We start from the raw sequence: 20,597 nt of genomic DNA on the forward strand, positions 1-20,597 counted from the left end.
TATGGTTTATTACAATGGGGGTGTAGCTACAACCACTTTGATGAATGTAATCTCAAAGTGATTGCTGAGATCTGGGAATGCAGCGACATCGCAACAAGACTTTCTGTTGATGTTAAATTACTCTTTAGAGAGCACGGGAAACGTTTGCATTTCTGAACATCTGAAGCCCCTTTCTGAATTCTGTATTTTGACATGCTTTGTGCTGCGGACTTCAGGCCCTCTTAAGACTAAGAGAAGTGCCTCCATGTGTTTGTTTGGATCTTTCAAATAGCTTACATTCCCACAGAGCACCTTTACCTGGCTGTTCGTCTGCATGCCTCACTCCCAGCTCAGTGACTACACATATCAAACTGGCTCTTGCAGCACTAACTAAACTCGTTAATATGGTGTCTGTTACACTTGGCAGTTAAGGAGCTAAAGCTTTTGAGACTAGCGAGCGAACAAGTAAAAATAAACTCCACTGTTGCTAAGCCACAAGCCTGAGCTGGAGAACTCTGGAGATCCTGGCACGCACCCAATCTCACATGTTTGACTGCGCTAGTAAAATTCAGCAGGAATTCAGTTTTGGGGTCAACTCATATCACGTCAATTCGGCGAGTGAATTATATATAAACCTTTGTCTCTAATTGAGGCTCTAATATCAAATCTGTCACTATTATTATATTATTTGATGCTTTGTCGTTATCGTTTCAACCGCCGTTTCCAATTAGCATTTTGAATTGGAGATGATTTAAAGTGGCAGGCTCTCAGTCCCCGAAACAATAATTGTTCCCTTTGCAGGTGGAAGCCACAATCTCTGTCCTGGGTCATCCAGGGATGTCATTATAAAAAACACACATTCCATTGTCATTGCTCTCGCTGTGTCCGGGAGACCACAGCAGACAAATCATTATGAGAGAGCCGATGACCAGGGGCCACATCTTCTGGGGGACGTTTGGTTAGCAGCAGGTTTCCACTCTAATGGCGGGCCGAATTAACTCAAGAGATGGATCGAGCTATCGGTACGGTTAGCACATAAAAAGGCCTAATTGGATCATTTGCAGGACTCAGAAGCACCCTAGCTTGAGCATCGTCTCATAAATGGAACGGATTCCTCCACTCTGTGCTGATTGGTTGATTGATTTTATGACACTTCAGTCCGTAGTGTCCGTCCTGTAAATTGCCCTTTAGCCCGTCAATATCAAGCCGCATTCCAAATGTCACTTATTTACTTGTTCTGAGTAATAGAGCTGAAACAATTACTCGATTAATTGATGAGCTGATCAACAGAATGTTAGTCTGCAACTATTCTGATAATCGATCAATCCGTGAAGTCATTTTTCAGCCTTTCCAAAGTGAGAAATGGTTGATTTTCTCGGTTTTATATTATCGTAAATTGCTACTGCTAGTCAGATCTAAGAGGATGCCACCACTGGCTGTGAGAAGCAGTTATCTCTGACATTAAACCTATTAATCAAGGACACAAATGGCCAAATAAATCAATAATATGAAGTATTAGATAAAGAAAGTAGCCTCAAGCCATTAGACTGGGGTCACTTGTTAAATGTACCTTTGTTGATATCGAACGCTGGGTGTAAAATACCTTTGAATATATATATAGATATTAATCATATGAGGCTTGAAAGAGGGGAACTCTCAGATACTACCGCCCTGTTTTAGACTCAAACCAGCCCAATATGACATCAGTATCGGTTCGCTGTAATTTCACTTACTTGTAGTATGTTCGTGAAACCTAAAGTGAATAACAGTTGTTTCTTTGGAAATCCTTCCTCGCACTAACCACCGATGTATGAATCATAATGACCTCTGCGTGCACAAACGGTGGTTAGCTCGACAACATATCTGGAGTTCTCCAAAAAACATTAACCACAGTCACTACTGAAACTGGACAGCGCCCATTTCCTGTTGTTGAAACACACCGCATCACCATCTGCTCTTCTCTAAATGAAAATACAAAAAGAGTTTGGTTCTGAGAGACAAAAAGGAACCCCCCCCCCCCCCCCCCCCACACACACACACACACACACACTATTAAAACGAGTTCTGACATGAATCATTTTTTTTTTTTTTAGGATATGAAAGGTTTAGAGAGATTACATCCTCTAAAACAGATGCTCCTTTTAAAGAAATTACAATCATTCAAGATTGAAATGACAATGAGCGTTTTGACGTGAAGGGTTTAGCTGAACTTTTTAAGCAAACGCTTCCTGCCAATAGAATTCTAAAGAAGCTCTGAAATGAGCACACTATGACAGCTGCTATCCTGAACGTGGGGTTTTTAGTTATTTTAGAGGGCTGACTTGGTTCCCTCTGGTCAAGATAAAATACATTTTGAATGGGTTTTATGTATTATATATTAAAGGGCACCGTATGTACCCATCTCTTCCACACCCAGCCCCATCCGTCCAGCGCAATATTAACGCACAAGACGTTCGCTCAAGAGCCCGTCACCTGCAACGATCAGCAAACTAGTTGTTCTCCCGCCCACAAACTCATTAGAAGACTATCAAAATCAGTTTATTTGTTATTTCTCCGTCTTTCCACCTCCTTCGGACGGCTGGAAATTGTAATTATCTAGCTGGCCCATCATCCAACCTTGATGGAACCAAGAGAAATCTATATGGCTCCCTAATGAGCACTGAGCACCGCTGCTGCCATTTGATTAGGGACTTAATTGTGATATAATGAACAAATACACCCAGCTCTGGCTAAAATGGTCTTGTAAGCATTCGGCTAATTAATGACTATTTGCCCACTGATGCTGATGAAGGAGAAAATCACTAGGGAGACACATTTCCCTCCCAACCCACGGAAAGCCAGACAGCACTGTGTTGTTGACCATGAAAACGTTCTGGTAGGCTTTCCATACACAGCCATTGTCCTCACTCGAAAGGGGGGGGGGGGGGGGGGGGGGCTGAAAACACGTTCATGCCCAACAAGGGCTCGCTACATAAAAGATGATGTTGTCTTCCGGGGATCCGCCTAAATTGTAGGTCAAAAGCTTGACAGCATTATTCAGCCATCTTGAAAGTAGGCTGAAGCCATGTCACAACACGATAGCGGCAACGCAGACGGGCCGATCCGCAGCGACAGGGGCCGGGCAGCTCACGCTGGCTCTCTGGTGATGAGGAAGAGGAGGGAGAGCAGTGACAGTGAGCGGGGCCCGGGGCCACTCGTCTTCGAGACGCAGGGGAGGAAGAACGAGAGGGAGGACGAAGAGGAAGACTGAGTAACAGAGACAGAATCAGTGACAGTTCCAACGAAAAAATTAAATAAAAATCTACTGCAACTAGAGCCAAACAAAGGATGAGCAACAATTGGGACGAGGAGGAAGACAAATGGGGACAAGCCAGGTCCCCTAGTCCACTCTAATGTCTTGCCATTAACCCCGTGAACACAGCCACGCATGTTTTCTGACCAATTAGGCAGGCATAAAGGCAGGGGGCTGACACTCAGCTGGGGGCTCGGATACACTGCTGGTTACATCTAGGCCACTATCTCTCTCTCTCGCTCTCTCTCTCTCCACTTCTTTCCTATTTGTTGAATCTGCACGAGCAGGGAGGCCAAAGAGAGGGGATGGAGCAAACAAGGCCATCCCCGGATCCTTCATCTTCTCCACTTTCTGTAACAACAAACACATGCCAAACACACACACACAGACACACACACACACACACTGAAGCTTGCAAAAACATGACTGAGCTGAAAGCATGTGTGCTGTTGTCGGATGCTGGGAGTCCACACACAGAGTTGTTACAACCGAGTACCGACTCACTTTAAGTCAATCGGTGCCAAATTTTGGTAACTGAGGGTGCATCTGGGAGAGAGAGCGAGAGAGCGAGAGAGAGAGAGAGAGACTGCAACACCCTTTAAGCTCGTTCAAGTCACAGCGGGTCAGACTCGAGGAAACGGGAAGCTGAAAGCGGTGGCATGTGTTGGTTACACTTTTCAAAACTCGAGGGAGACCACACTCGCTGAAAAATGTGTAACGGGAGATGCAAAAATGGGCTGGGCAACACGTCTCACACGTGCTTCCTCAGAGACACACAAACACACACGACGGCGTTCTCAAGCTTTGCTGGAGGTTTTATGGGCGGGTTTTGGAGGAGGAGGAGGAGGAGGAGGAGGAGGAGGAAGGAGACCAGATAGTAGTTTTATTGTGTTGTGTGTAAAATGTTCTAGTTAAAAGAAAATGTTTTGGTATTGTTGACCTGTACCGAATTTCACGGTGTGAAACATGGCCATTAGCCCACTTTAATGTATAAGCCTAACAATGATGAGCACACTAGAGAGAAACAGTTTAAGTGGAGACAAAAACTATGTAGGATGTTGGGAGATGTTATCAAAAAGAGGGGAACACTGTGGAACTTGAGAGGATCCAGTCGGGAATGAATGCGCGTGTGTTTTTTTCCCCAGGAATCACCGGCCTTCAGAAGCCAAGATTAGGAAGTACAATGACCCCATTATGTCAGCAGTACGGTTAACTCGAGATAAAATGTGCCTCCAACGGACTCATTGCCACACCACAGCAATGGAAGGGCAGACTGACTTTTTTTTTTGAGGGTCTGGCTGATGAAATCCGAAAAAAAAGCAGAAATCAAGTTTCAAGAAAAAAAAACACACGGCCACTGCCGAGAGCGCTGCTCCCTCACAGCTCTGAGCCTCTGCTCTGTGAGGGAAGGTGTTCAAAGTGTGGGCAAATGTCTGGTCCGGTACGTGACCCCCCCCCCTCTGCTTTTACTGGCAAGTGACGCAACACCCCCACGCTATAGTAAACAGACAGCGGGGTAAACAAATAGACTGGAGTCAGGCCTGATTTTTATACCTCGCAAGTATGGAAGTGCGGGAGCAAACAACAAGGGGCGAGTTTCAGGGAGAAAAAAGGGGATTTTTATAATGTGCAATGATGGGAAAACATCTGCAAACTGTTGACTAGGCCACGTCATCAGGAAAAGCAAAGATATACAAGCTGTGTGCCTTTAAAACTGCTAAGGAAGATTTACTGTGCTCACGTGACCCAAACACACACACACACACACACTATACGGCATATATAAACCCCACTGTTGTTAATTTTTGGACGAGGAAGAAGAAGAAGTTGACTGGCCTCTCCAGAGAGAGGGACACTTAAGGCATTTTATTGGTTCAAGATGTGATATAATCCTCCGCTCTGCCTGTGAGCCACCAACACACGCACAGTACACAAAAAGTAGCACACACAAAATTAAACAAGCATGCCTGGACAAAAGAAAAAGGGCCTACGTGCATCTTGTAGCTGGATAACTTGTGCAAAGAGTTGTGTGTGAAGGCCCTTGCATCAGAGGTATCTGCAGACACAAAGCATGCCTCAACAGAGAGAGCTGCTGCCTTTATCACAAAGGGAATGCAGGGAGAGAACTGCGGTGAGGGCAAAAAAAACAAAAAAAACAACATCATCTCCCCCCTTTTTAACTCACATCCTTCCCTTTTCCTCTTTTCCATCTCACCCGATCACTCTCTTCCTGCAGTGATGGCCTGGGGGAGAAGGCCTGGTATTGTGTTGCTTAATCAGCTTTTATCACCCGCTGGAGAATAAACTTCTCTGCTGAGCTCCCAGGGTTTGTTTTTTTTTTTACCTGACATTTCCTCCTCTTGCTGTTATTCTGTGAAATACAAGACTTCCTGGATGCAGTTGTTTTGACCTTTAGGGTCATCTGTGCTACGTTGTTTTTAATTGTTATGCAATGCCTAAAAAAAAGGGAGCAGAACACGAGGGGTGGCCACGAAGGAAGAAATCAATAATCGTAGGCGCCAGTAAGCAAGATTTCCATCGGTCAACACCGGGTCAGCATGTAGTAACTCAAGCGTTGCAGCAGGATGCCCGACAGTAGCGATGCAGCAAAGTCCGTATTTCATAAACATAAGCAAAGACATACACACGAGGCTACACGACAAGTGCTAATCACGATCTATTCTGCCCGCACAGACACAAAGTTACTAACAGAGTAATCATTACCCGTGACCATTTCTCAGAATTTGATGCTTAAATTAGTGGGTCGATGGCAGGTATGTAGAACAAACAATCTGTAAATAGTCAGTGTGTGTTTTTTGTTCAGACATGTACTTTGCAGGTAGTATAGAAGCTTCTGAGCATCGTTTAAGTTAATGTCACACTTTTGATTCTCTGAGGGTTTCAAAACTTATCTACAGGCTGTGGAGCCAGAACAGGTCATCCGCCCACGACGTGATAGATGCAAATATACTTACAGCACTTACATTATGCAATGCTCTTCTTTTTATATTCACACCAAGTAGTCGTTGTGCATGCACCGTCACTGTTGCATGCAATGAGTCTGAGCTCATTTTGATGCGTTCTGCACCGACATATCCTCTGGTTTACTTCCTAGATAAAGATCTCTGTTCGTCGGTGGCTTCACTGCAACGTCCTGAATAGTATCAACAGTTTTGATTTCACTACGGTTAGTTTAAAAGTGGTTCTTATGTTCTTTTAAGAGGGTAACCAGTTGAGTTAAATGTGAAAGTAGGAGGAAGGATAAAGTGAGAGCTGCTCTCACAGTAGAAGTACAACACCAGGTGGTACACTCATCCCTGCCCTCCACTCAGTGTCGTTAGCCGCTCATAATGTTAACAACCCGAGACGTCCCGTCGCCATTACTGTAAGCAGCCCTGGGTGAAAGCGACTGAAAGCCTACAGTGTAAATATAGAAAAAGACACGTCTCAGAAAACGGCTGAGACTCGGTTCCTTCTTGTGTGGCGGTAAAAGGCCTCCATCAAAGCCTGGCAGCATTGACAGGTTGATAATATCTGTCTCGGCTGCCATTGACTTGCACAATATATCAATATCCAGCGGGCACAGCGGCTCACTCCCCCGCATAAACAGACCAAAGACAACGACGGGCTCATACTCCAAACACCAGCCGCTGACATTTGCACAGCATCCACAGAGGAGAGGAAAAGCACAAATGTTCCAGCTCCACGGGAGCGCTGGGAGAGACGGAGAGAGAGAGAGAGAGCGAGTGTGAGCCTTTTTTCTTAAGACTTTGTTCATCTTCCGTTTCTTTCTTCTCGCTCAGCGGGCGGCCATTTTCCTTGCTCGGACTGAAGGTTGTTTGGCGCACCTGGCTCGTAGCTGGAGACAGCAGGGGGAATGGGGGGGGGGGGGGGGGGGGGCGGGAGGTCAGAGCCGGCCAGGAGGCGCCGGCTTAACGGGAGCACTTTATTCAGACCGACACCCAGCTCACAGGTCATTACTGCTGTAAGGGGATTTCAGGTCTGGGCTACAAGCTCATCTATTTCTGCAGCTTTGTGCTGGATTTGTGTGTCCTTGGGTGTGTGAGAGTTTGTGTAATGCGACAATTTGGTTGTTATACGAAGGCCAAATGATCTGATATTGTCCACAGTTAGCGGCACTCCTTGCACACTGTAAAAGGAACGCTTGACACTCCACCTTTGATTCCGGCTCTTAAACAAACAAACAAACAAACAGACGAAGTTGACTGATCTAAAATTTCGATAGTTGGGTGTGTCTCAAGAGCAAATACAAGAACATTTAAAACGTAAGTGTATTATATTAAACAAGCTAGATGTATTGCACGGTGGCTCTGAGACCATCCTTCTAACTGGAGGAAAACATTACTAAAATGTCTTTCAGCAACACACAACTGCTCTGAACCAAACCTCCTTGATTTATTATTACTATTCATGAATTTAAGATCCAAGTGTTCGGTTCCCGTTTTTGGAAGCTAACAAAAAGCAAATAACCTGAGAATTGTTCACATTAAAGTGAATTTTGAAGACGTTTCCTTAGTACAGACGAGGTGTGTCAGCTTTGTGAAACTCTTGTTACATTTGTACCGACTTTGTGGATCAAACCATTTTGTGCTTCCTAACCATCTGTTTTTCTCCATTTCTCCATGTTACTGCTTATTATTCTGGTTTTAAACACACACACACGCACATCCATCTGACCATTAAGTAGAATCGCTCTACAAACTGAACAGATGTATCTCGTTTTATTCTTGTTAGTCGACACAGTGATGCAGGTGGGCTTCAGTACTGGATGGATAAACACAGTGACAAGCCTTCCAACTGAAACTGTCAAACTCCAAAGTCATCCCCAAGCACCTGATCATTTAGATAAGCCATCCAGTGCACACACACACACACACACACACACACACACACAGAACAAAGAAGCCCTAAAGACTTTTTATTGCTCCACTGGAGGAGGCTCTGCCACAAGAGGCTGCAGTGTGTCTGTCCTCTCACTGCTGTACTCTCAGCTGTCAGCTTTATCCCCTGCCAGCGCTACCATCTCCTCGTGTAGGGCCGGGTATCGGTGCTCCGTACCGAGTATTATCGAAACGTCTGCAGTCAAGCGATACCCGTATTCAACGATTTTTGTACCCAGATCTAGAAAAGAATGAGTATTTGTGTGGTTTTAGCTCACAGCCGACATGCCACCAAAACGTTGGAAAGTACGGCTATGCTACACACCCGTGGCGTCAAGATAGAAATAAATGTGGTGGTTTTACTGATTTTACGCAGCTGAACGCTTCCATTCACATGATGGGAATTAAATGAAGAAGGAAAAAAGTATCAAACATCACTTTAAGGGTCCTGGTGTATTGGTACCGGCATACTGTACCTACCTTATCCTCATGTAAATGAATCAGATTGGAGGCCACATTATACAATTTATTCCAATCTCTTCAAGGAAAGATCCTCATTTGACTGCACTGGGACATCTCTGTTAAAATGCAACTAACGGACAAGTCTCAGGCTTTATAGTGACCCTCCTTTATTGCACACTTCTCTTTTGATAGATGTGATGTTGTGGAGAGACAGAAGAGAGCAATCTGGAGGTTATGGAGGTGCAGAGTTAAAATGGACTTTTATGTGGCATCTTTCTAGTCTTCCGGCCACTTATAGTGCTTCACACTACATGTCAACATTCACACTAAAAAAACGTTCATACACTGATGGCAGAGGCTGCCATATATAAGGCGCCACCTGCCCATCCAGATCTAAACTAATGCTCACACACAGGCTTCGGCAGCAATTTAAGGGTTCGGCATCTTCTGTCTCAAGGACACTTACACATGCTCAGTGCAGGAGCCGGGGATCGGTACGCAGATCTTCCGATTAGAGGACAACCCGCTCTACTTCTGAGCCACAGCCGCCCAGGGAGCTCCCTTCATTTGCTCGGGATGCGCTACTTCTGCGCTCTGCATCGGGCGTTTTATAACTGCACTCCAAGCTGTAACCTGAGTGAATCAAACATCAAAAGGACACGTTTGTGTGGTGTCGGCCCCTGCCATCCAGCCTCTTCTACGCCTGGAGCCAATGAGGCAGCGGCGACACTCTTTGAGCCATGACATCCCGGAATTACAAATAGGAAGACGTTTGAAAAAGTTCTCTCATCTTCATCCAGCTGAGGACTTTTAGGGGAGAATTAACTATCCACCAGCGGAGAGGTAAACAGCACCTTCTCCATTTTTGGCAGTACTTCCTGGTATCCCGTGGAGGCCCAGCTAGTGGGGTGGGGGGCTGCCTTCAAATATTTGCCTAGTGTGATCATCAGACTGTCATTGTCCCTCGTTTCACCCTCACTTGGCAGTGGGTGCACACACAGAGGAGGAAGGTGGGGAGTCTGCTTTCTAGTTGTTGGCAGTCGAGAGAAAAAACGATGCTCATTCACAGTTTGGGCATTGAGGCACTCAGTGGGCTGGACCAGACCCTTTCTGTTGGCTTTGGAAGGGGGGGGGGAGATACCCTCTCCCTGCATTCATTTACAGTGAACACAAAAAACAACACTGCTTTTACAGAGCTGCTCTGTCTGTACATCACAACACAAGCTGAGAGGGACAACTAGAAATGAAAGTCTGGATGATATGTCATGCTTCACAGAAATATACATCAAAACAGCTAAAAAGAAAATCAAAAAAATGTTTCATTGTTACAGTTAGCACTTGGTTTTACATCTGTAAACCTGGACAAAGCAGAGGCTCACTATGCGTCAGCCCGTGCTGGCAGCACGAATGTGAGCCTCCGGGAAAGAAGGAAGCCGTCTGGAACGCTGCCAGCAGACTCGAGACAGTGGAAACTGAAGCATCGGCAACAGCAAACCACAGCAATGCACTACGGGCTATGACCATGCAATGAGAATGAGCGGGGGCCCCGTCTGCTCGTCGGTGCCTTCATGAAAAGGTCTTCGCTCGAGGAAGCGCAATTGCAATTCTGCGACTGTGACTGGGAGGAGGAGGGCGTGGTGGAAAAACAACTTTTAACCCCCCCTGCCCCCACCTCAAGGCGGGAATTTTTTCCGAGCTCAGCTGAAACGGGCCGCGCGAGCAAAGTCACACTGACATTCTCTTGCAGAGAGAGAGATCAACAGAGAATGAGTCAGTGAAGAGAGCTCGGTGCACGAGGGCCAAGCAACCCTCTCAGTCCTCGGACGCCTCAGTTATCATGTCGCACATCACCTCTAGGTATGCGAGGCATGTGAGCAGCGCACAGAGGGCGACAGCAGGCTGGAAGTGAGAATGACAATGGAACTTATCCGTGTGACATGCCAAGGCTGAAACCCATCTGGCCAATGGCTGCCTCACACCCTAACCCTTCCTCCCTCCTCCCCCTCACTTGCCTTGAGTGGGTACAGATGTGTGATCCACAGACGCTGCCACTCTGGAGCCCTTATTGGACCCACAGGGCTCAACAAAAGCTGGCACACAGCTTGAAGAGCTCCTGGCCGGAGTGTCACGTCATTTGTTTTGTTATCATTCTGAATCACCTGATGGAACGCAATTTAAGAGCTCCCAAAAGACAAATATGGTAGTCTGATAATGCTTATGATTACTTGCACAAAAGGTGAATGGTCAGAATGAGTTTTGATCTGCTTATTTTACAAACACAATGAGGTTATAAGAAGAAAAACATGCAATACGTTGCATTCTGCTCAGAGCAGCACCTATTTAGCAATGCCACGGTTCTCCCGCGGACAGATTATAAACAGTTATTTCACGTTGTTTCTTTTGAACACAGCTTTCTATTATATTAGGCTTCATGAACATCTCTAGAAAACAGCAGGAACATCACTCAGCTCATCTTTACCCCTGTCACTGTTCTCCGTCTTCATCAATAGAAACCCAACAGAAATGCATCTACAGGAAGGCAAACACACTGGGTAAATTTGGACAAGCAATATGATTGAGAGGGATGTATTTTATCTGTTTGACAGGAGCTTGGCAAACAACTGTCCCGCTGCTCGTCCGTATTGTCACACAAATACAGACTAATCAAATTCAACAACGGAAATATAATTACTTCTTTCAACTGTGCATGCCTGGTTTTTTGTTGTTGTTTTTTTATATCTGAATATGGCAGACTGACATTTATCTGTCATGTTTTGACAGCGTAAACATGCTCCCATTCAAAAGCTCTGAGAGAAACATTTGAAAAAACTGCTTATTTTTTTTTTTGGGGGGGGGAGTGATGTCACGTGACTGACTGAGCTCATTTGATAGATTTAGAAAATATTCACATTATATTGTCCAGTATTCACCCCAAGACGACTTCACTGTTTTTTGTTCCTACTCAACCTCAATCTTGACTTCCTATAATACGAACATATCACTACTTCCACATAACCCTCGGGGCTACTTTAAGTCAACTGTCCACCTTCCTGCAGACACAAACATTTTACCCACGATCCACCTGCACCCTTACCTCTTTGACTTTCTCCCGGCGCTCGTTGGTCTGGGGGTCGCTCGGCCTGCCGGTGTCTCGTCCCAGCGGGGGTTTGAGCAGACACCCTTTGAATTTGTCGTAACTGAAAGTATCCGACATGGCAGCGCGGTCGGAGGTGGAGGTCGCCGCCTTCTCCGAGGCGGACTCCGTCTTGGACCTGGGCAAAGTGAAGTCCTCCTGCGCTTTACCCCCGGCGAGCCGCTCCTCGGTGGCCTCGCGGGAGACCGTCGGTTTGCGGCTCAGACTCTTCAGCTTGGTGCTGGTGGTCTCTCCTTTGCCCGGGGTCATGCCCCGCGAGGGCTCCTGGTCCTTGGGTCGGTTCAAGTGTTCCCGTGTGGCATCGTTCTCGGACCCGGAGCCGACGGTGACCGGCTGGGTCTCAGTCTTGGACAAAAAAATGCGTTTTAGTCGGACGGAGTCCGGCAGGAAGAAAAGGGCCCCGAAACACAGCGTCACCAAACCCGAGAGAAAGAGCAGAAACACGAACTTCTGGGACAGCCGCAGACCCATGCCCGATGCAGACACACCGGGCAACTTTCGGAAAACCATTGAAAGTTTTCTGGAGACGTTGCTTCACAGTATTCTTCTCCGACACTACACAGTGGTTTTGACAGTCTCTACTGAGCGGCTCCTAACTGCCGCGTTGGGGCATCTGTAAAAACTAGAAATGCGTGACTTCTAAAGCACCCCCCACCCACCCCCCAGAGTTGACACTTCCAGAGTTGCATAAACAGCCTGCCAGAGCAGCTCTTATCTCGCTATCGATTGTATCTGCATAAGCGAAGGTTAGGCCTGCCTACACCAACAATGTACCAATCATATGACAGCACAACTCGAGAGCTTTTTTTGGAGGTTTCATCCAGCCGACATCACGCACATCACGATGGGTTGCGGGATTTGAGTCGACGTAAACCGTGAACGCAGCACAGATTAAACGGCACCGGCGTTCAACCGGAGCACTACGCTATATTCAAGGATAACTATAACATAGCAAATGTATCACTTCTATAGGATACAATGAAACGTTTCGCAGTGTGTCAGGTCTGTGAATAAAGTTGTGTCTCGATGCATTATTCCGTTCCAATCGTCAATAACACATTGCCCCTAAACGGTGCAAACCTCAAGCGTGCAGCAGAGCATCACTTTCGCTTATCTCCGTTGAAACCGACCCACGTTGCCGCATCATGTGCTCCTGAAATCTACGTGTAAAGATCGCCAGCCGTGTGTTGTTCCGCATCTATCCTGTACAGCTGGCGGACGGAAACGCGTGTGTATTCATGTCGCTTATCTGTCAGTCGCGCTCTTCCTCCAGTAGCCTGCGTTTCCTCCTTCTTCTTTTTTCTCCCCCCACTCAGCTGGCGTCAACACGCCGGGCGAAACAATTCGGTGGATGACATGAAACGAGGCGGGTTTGTTTTTTTTTGTCCCACGCGAAGTTATCCTATAGCCCCTGATCCAAAAATCCAGAGAATAAACAAATCCACCGTCCAGTCCGCCCCCCGCAGGTCTCCAACAAAAGACAGACACACACACACACACCGCCGCCGCGTCGTCGTCGCTCCGGTACACGCCGCCCGTCCGTCCGTCCGTCCGCCTGCCGTGCAGTGCCTCGCACTCTCGCCTGTAGTGCGCACTTGTGTCGCCGTGCCGTGGACGTCCGCTTGCGTAAAAAAAAAGGAATAGCGAGGGGTGGGAGAGAGAGAGAGAGAGAGGGCTGCAAATGTAACAATGTAACATATAGTGCAGGCAAAGAGGGGCGAGGAGGTGGAGAGGCTCGACAATCCAGTGGGCTGGTCGGATGTCTTGATGGATATTCACAGCGGCTTATCAAAACACTGTGAAGCCGTTTGGACAGAGAGGTCTGGATGGTTCTGTACATTAGGCAAAAAAAGGAAAAACAACATCCACACACACACACCCCCCCCCCCCCCCCTCGAGGAAAATGAGCTCGTTTAATCCCGGAGAAGCTTTTAGAAAGCGGATAGAGATATCTGCCACAGATGTCTCAACGGTCCTCAAGAATTAAACAAGCAATATAATGAAGAAAGCACTTTCTAACAACTGCTTTTTTTATTTTACAGGCCACCGTACAAGATCTCAATCGCTTTATTTTATATTTGCAAGACTTAATTGTCCAGAGATGAACCCCAGTGGGGACAAACCCACCTGATGAGAAGTAACATAAATATTACTTATTTTATTTGTTGTGTGTTGGGTTACCAAGAGTTGATGACCACAAACGTAAACACGAGAAGTTTGAAGACATTTTCTGATTCCTTAAAGAAACTAAAATAGTGAGATGAACATTGAAGATGTTTTTTAACACGTTTACCGCGTTGCAAGACTTGAATTGGCTAAACTAATTCCGTTGCCGGAAGTGACGCATCTACCTGCTTGTCAGTTGGAGTATCGTCAAAATTCATTTTTAATTCTACTTATTCCTCAGTTCCATTCTAACTTATTTACATAAATGTACTTCACATACACAAACATGTCACGGAGAGTCCATGGCTATCTTTGTTTGGTTGAAGGAAATGTTTTTTAAAAATCTTGTTTTAATGTGCAGCAGACGGTCGTCTCTAAGCAATCTGGAAATGTCTTCAAAACACCCGCAAGGGGTCTCAAAGTTTGGGTTATTTCAGAAAAAACTGAAACTTGATGATCTATATCAAGCTAAATTCAGCCAAAGACTCCAGGCCTTGGATAAGCTACATTAAGTCATCAAGATGTTTGAGCAAGTTTAACAAAGCATCTTATCTTAGCGTCTACTTACTAGCTTTTTCTGGGGCTTTCAGCCATATCACACTGGCTTCTTCAGCGCATGGACTTGGATCAGTGGTCATGGAGACAAATCGGCTGACATGCTACGGCTTAGTAGCTGTTCTCCGTGACTGAGCAGATCAATCCGCTGATGAAGACTGTGTGATGAAGACTGAAAGATCTGGACAAAGCTAAAAAAGTGAACCACGAGTTGGGATTGACGTCAAAACTCTTTCCAAAGTCAAGAATGAAGTTTCATGCTTGATTTCAAGTGTATTGCTCAAATCCAACACACTGAATCACAGCTATATGTATTTGTTTGAATTTGTCTTCTATGCATCGTCCCCGGGACTAAGGTACACAGGAAGTTTAGAAAAGCAAGTTTACATAATGTTTACATAAGCAAAAGAGAAGCTAAAGTGTAAACACAGTGTTTTGTCAGTATTTAATAAGATAGATGGGCCCGTGAGTCGGCCATTACTGAAGAGCCTGCACAGCACTATTCAACAAATGCACCTGAAAGCAGGACAAAGAAAATAAAGGTCTGATCGGATTCAATATTGGTCTTTAATTACAGGTCACAACCCCACAATCCCACCCTGCGGCCTCTGCTGGTCCTCAGAGGGTTATTGTCTTTCCGCTGCCCAAAAGTTGCCCCAGGACATCCTTACAATCAGTGTATTCAGTGCGGACCATCAGTGTCATTGACTTTCCTGACAATGTCTGTGATGTCTAATGAACTCTTGATGAGCCTCAAGCACACATCCTCCTCTTCTCTTCCCTCGGTCTCCTTCTCTGCTGTTGTAATGCTGATTTCAAAATAAAAGTGTTTAAAAAAACGTTTTTACTTTCTTCAAGGGCAAAACAAGTTGACTAGAATTTGAACATTTCCTGTGAAAGCATATGGTAGGCTCTTATTAACACCTGACACGTGGAACTCCTTAGGTTATTTTTATTATTTTTTTGTCAGGTGCATATGGTGGGACGAGCTAATTTGAAGGTAATTTGTGTTGCGTTTGACCCCACACTGTCACTGTTAAGCCATCTCCCTCAGCAACCCTAATTGGTTCAGACTGGCTGTCTGTAATTTACAGAACAGAGGGGGAACGAAGAACTGTTGAATTAGCCTCTTTACTTCCAGATCCAAGAGCTTTTCTTCTGAAAGTAGGTACATCTATAAAGCATTTCACGGGCTTTATCACTGACAAAAGGACAGTTTGTAGTCAGACAGAGGGGCTTTGTGACGGCTCAGCGTCTGTGTGGAATGAGTATAAGCATTGTATCACTCTTTGCAGTGCAGCATACACCCTGCGGCCACTTTATTAGGTACACCCTGTACAACCTGATGCAGTGCAATGCAACTGCCATAAAGTTATATTTAGATTTTAGCTTTAGGTTCATAGTTAGTGGTGGAGTTCTAATGGAGTACAATTTATTGAGAGGTGTTTCTAATGTTCCGTCACCCTCATGCATGTAAATAGAGAGGACAAAAAATTTGAAACGCCTCTTGATATAAAGTAGTCCGGTACCTTTAAATAACACCCCAATAATAAACATGAATTAATACTTACTATGACTGTAATCACTGAGGCATTTTGAAATTGGTTTCACCTCATGGGTTATTCATGTGTTTATGCTGATTCCAACAAAATAAAATACCGACTGCCTCCTTTCTGTAAAAACAACAACAACAACAACTTAATAGACATGTCAAGTCAGTATTTCTCAAAAGGCCAAGTTATACATGAGTCCAGTCGTTGAGCTCGCATGAAGCTGCGCCAGCCGGTGACAGCCTAGTTCATCACAAGGATGGATGAGCAAGGCAATACAGTCTCACCACCACCACCAACAGGCCCGGATGAAATCAAAGTGCTGACATTTTTCACAGAAAACAACCGGTCTATATAGGAAAAGGGCTCCTACAAAAGGTTGTGTGCTTTACATTCACTCTCACCGCACATACACAGCATCCTCATCAGTGGGGGGGGGGGGGGGGGGGGGACAGCATCCTGCTCCTCCGTGTACAAATTATAAGCATGGGGAAGGTAAATCTGGCGCTTCATGTGAAGTTGTTTTCAGTTGGGAGGCATTTACCACACACAGAATACATCCAGGAGTACAGGCAATGATTTTGTGTCTTTCTTCTCCTCTCACAGCCGGCATGTAATACAGATCAGAGGACAGATGTACTGCGATGAAGCATTTTTTCACTCTTCTCTCAAAGACATGAGTTTAAATGACGGACTACAGTGCAATAGCTGATGATTAGGATTCGTCTAACAATTACAAAAGTGACCACGTTGTCTCTAAAAGTATGCAGGGCGTGGCTTAAAACAGCTGACTGTCTTGAAACCATTTTATGCAGAGGGTCACAGACCGCAATAAGTGCCGTGATCCATAGCCAATTCAATTCTGTCCCAACCCACACTGATGTTTTATTCATCAAACAAGATGCCGATGAGAAAGTCCATCTCTGTGTTCTACTCACTCCAATACATCAAACAGCAGGCAGAGACGTATTGGCCCGTGCCAGGGTGTCCAGATTAATAATGTCTCCGCGCCCGCTATTTGTTTCTTTAAGCACCGCTGCAATGCATTCTCTGACATTGTGAATCGTGGCTCTCGGCAGCATGCTTGATGTCGAGTCATAAATATCAGGAATAGGGGGGTGGGGGTGGGGGGGGGCTGACCCTGGGTGCATGATGTGAGAGATACCTGATGAAGCATATTGAAGATGGTGACCCAGCTGTTACCCCCTCAATGAATTCTGGGTTACCTGACGAGGTGTGACCCTGGCACCTAATTCCTGATGCGTCTGATGTTGGATGGCCTCGTCTTATTAGTGGGCGGTTTGCTGCTGTGAGGGAGAACAAGTACTCCGATCCTTTACTTAGGTAGAAGTAGTAATGGCACAATGTGAAGTATACTCTGTCACGAGCTTATGTCCTGGGTTAAAACGCTTGGAGAGACACCCGACGTGAATAGGGAAAAAACAACTAATAGATTTCGCCATGAAACTTCCCCCAGTGATTACTTACATTAAGACAATTATTTTTCTCTATTACAAGTGTTCTGAATTCTCAAATTTGATGTTTTAATACACAAATGAGGCAATATCTAATGCTAACTTTTGGTGAAATGAGGAGAAATGCAGTAAAAGGGTGCAGTAAAATAAACACCTAAATGTGTATTTTGGTTGTTTTCTTTCCACTAGTCTGAAAGAATTCACTCAGCTGTGAGATAAATGTAGTGGAGTAAAAAGAGGACAATATTTCTCTGTGAGATGTAGCGGAGTGGATACTCAAGTAGCGTACAAGTTACTTAAAGTTGCACTTAAGTAGTGCAACTGTTCTGTAACTTTCCACCACCTGACTTCAAACATTGCACTACTTTGCTTATCGTGTGCGCAACTACTCTGAAGAGGAGTGGGTCTAAAGTGGCACGTTACACACTCCTCGTCTCTCCCTTCAACATAAATAGAACACAGCTCGGCTCAGCCATCGGTGCAAATAGTATCGGTGGAACAATAAGCTCGGCATTATTGCCTCGCGGAAGTTATATTTGTCTGCTCCTTTTATAGACGAGACAAACGGCAAACTGCTGTGTGCATGCGGCCCTCGAGTGACCCGTCTCCACCAGATTCATGAGCAAAACATCTCCTGTTGTGCAACAAAACATTTTCAGAGCACAAAAGCCGACGCGGAAAATCTGACGAACATTCACTCATGAGGAACATGGATGGGTTTTTTTTTTTTTCCATTGCACAACAATTAGCCATACATTAGAGGCGGTATATGGGCCATGTAAATGAGAGCGAATGCAAAAGCAAACACACCATTAAGCTGATGGAACGGGGCCACAGAAAACCTGACTCCCTCCCCAGCACAACGATTAAACATGCCACTATGCTTTTAGTGCACTAAGCATTCCTAAATAATAGGGGGAAGAGTATGGAGCTCGTTCAGCGATGACAGCCCTTACTAAGGAGCTGGGCACGTTTATGGCTACACAATGCCATCTGCTGGTGTTTATATGCATTGCAAGCAGAGCCCTGAGACGCCACTGAGGCTGAATTTCGGTCACCTTTTAGTCATTCGCAGCAACATTAAAAGTGATTATATTTTACGCTGACTGCACATATTTTGCACCCAAAGCAAATAACAGCAAAAAAAAAAGAAACTCGGTTCCTAAGTGTGACTGTGGGTCAGGCTGCTCCAACATTCAAAACAAACAGCATATCTGAATATGCAAAGGGTAGCCACTCTCGTGAACATTAAAGAGCAATCAGGAGTGAAATACACAGAGGAGCCGTCACGCAAACAAGACCAATTTAACGGCGGTGGGAACCCAGCTGACAGTCAAATGAGATGGAGGGGATTTCACTGCAGCACAACAGACAGTAAATACACACTCGGACCGATCCATTTGAAAAGCTTTCAGGTTCAATCCACACCGGGCGAGGCTATTCAATATTTCTTTATTGAGTTTATTGTGTGTTTATTCTTCTGTAAAAAAGAAAAAAAGGACCCGTGAAGTCAATTAAATTCCGTTTGCAGCTTCATATTAATTCACAAGAGCAGATACAGATACACACACTACAGTATTTGAGCTGAAAGAGAAGACACAATGACATACATACACAATAAAATGAAAGCACCTGTACAATAATAGTAATAGTAATGTTATTGCTAATACTATTACTTTTGTATTTTGGTTTGTATAGCGCTTTTAAAAAGGTACTTAAAGGCACAGTAAATGTTAAAGACAGCAAAAGAAACAATAAAACCAAAACAAATAACATTATAACATATAAAAGCAATGACATTGTATTGATGATTAAAATAATGAATCACAGATTTAAAGCAGATTTAAATAGGTGGGTGTTGAGTGCTGTTTTGAAAGAGGGCAGTGAGGGAGAATATCTGAGGTGTTGGGGGGACAGAGATCCAGAGGGAGGGGGGCACCAACGTATAAGCCCCCCCCCCCCCCCCCCCCCCCGGGTGGGAGGAGTGTGTCGGTGCAGGAGGTCAGAGAGGGAGGAGGGGGCTATAGATTGTGGAGGGCTTTGTTGGTGAATGGGGAGCCAGTTCCAGGTTTTTGAAGGACTGGGGTCACGTGATCTCTGGTGCTGGAGGTAGGTGAGCAATCCAAAACAAAAGCGCCACAGAGTACGGCCTCAATCTAAATGTACCACAGAGATGAATCAAGTCTTTTCTTTTGACACAGTCCCCAGGGAAAAAAACGGTTTAGAGGACCCACTCACAAAGTATTAATTGCAGCGCTGTTGCATTCCAGAGCATTGTGAAGGTGTTGGGGTTTTGCAGCTCAGAAATAGAACATCTATAAATCAAAGTGACGTTATGTGAGGACTTAAAAAAAACATTGCAAACACACATTGACGTTGAGTTTGTTTCACAGATTCATGGACGGGACAAACTCTTCTCTCACAAACACGACTTAGCTATCGTTTGCTCGGTGATCTGGGAATTGAAGCTTATTTCACTGTTTACTTATTCCGTTAATTCCTCTGGATGAGTATCAGTTTAAAGTCCTTCAAATGCAAATATGCAAAGAGGATTTCTAGCCAACAACAATACTAGTAATTAGAGTCTCAAATTAAACTCCTCAGATGTCAAATTAACTTGGCCACCCAGAGGCTCTGCAAGCAAAATGATAGAATGCAGCGACTGCCAACAATTAAAAAGAGTGATTATGACAAATAGGGCATATCCATTCCAGAAATATTACAGAGGAAATGTGGATGTTCGGCCAAGCTGGTTAAGGAGCACATGAGTCATTGTGATTTTCCATTTAACAGAAACAGGAGCGGAATAAACAAACTAGCTGAGCCAGAGCGGCCACATCTTTCTCTCTGGGCGTCTCACACTGTCCATTAAACACTGCCGGGAACGAGTGATGCCATCACACTCATAACAAGGCAGACAGTTCATCCTCAGTGCATCAGACTCAATAAAGTATCCAATTATAAAATGTCCTCCGGATATAATAAATCCAACTCTTCCCTGAATGTTTGACTTTTGGGACTCATCCTGTCTGATTTCAGAACGCTGAAGGATTTTATAAAATG

At 45.1% G+C, this 20,597-nt stretch overlaps 1 protein-coding gene across 1 annotated transcript in view; it reads right to left on the minus strand.

The window, feature by feature from the left end:
* LOC306699477 (mannosyl-oligosaccharide 1,2-alpha-mannosidase IA) overlaps positions 1-12,383 on the minus strand; it is a 163,862-nt gene extending 151,479 nt beyond the window's left edge. Inside the window, exon 1 of the mRNA XM_079164105.1 lies at positions 11,729-12,383. Within this exon, the coding sequence (XP_079020231.1) occupies positions 11,729-12,298 (570 nt within the window). The 5' untranslated portion in view covers positions 12,299-12,383. The remainder of the gene's footprint in view (positions 1-11,728) is intronic.
* Positions 12,384-20,597: the final 8,214 nt, after the last annotated feature.

This window comes from Pholis gunnellus (genome assembly GCF_910591455.1).
Source record: "Pholis gunnellus genome assembly, chromosome: 8".
Classification (NCBI taxonomy): Eukaryota; Metazoa; Chordata; class Actinopteri; order Perciformes; family Pholidae; genus Pholis; species Pholis gunnellus.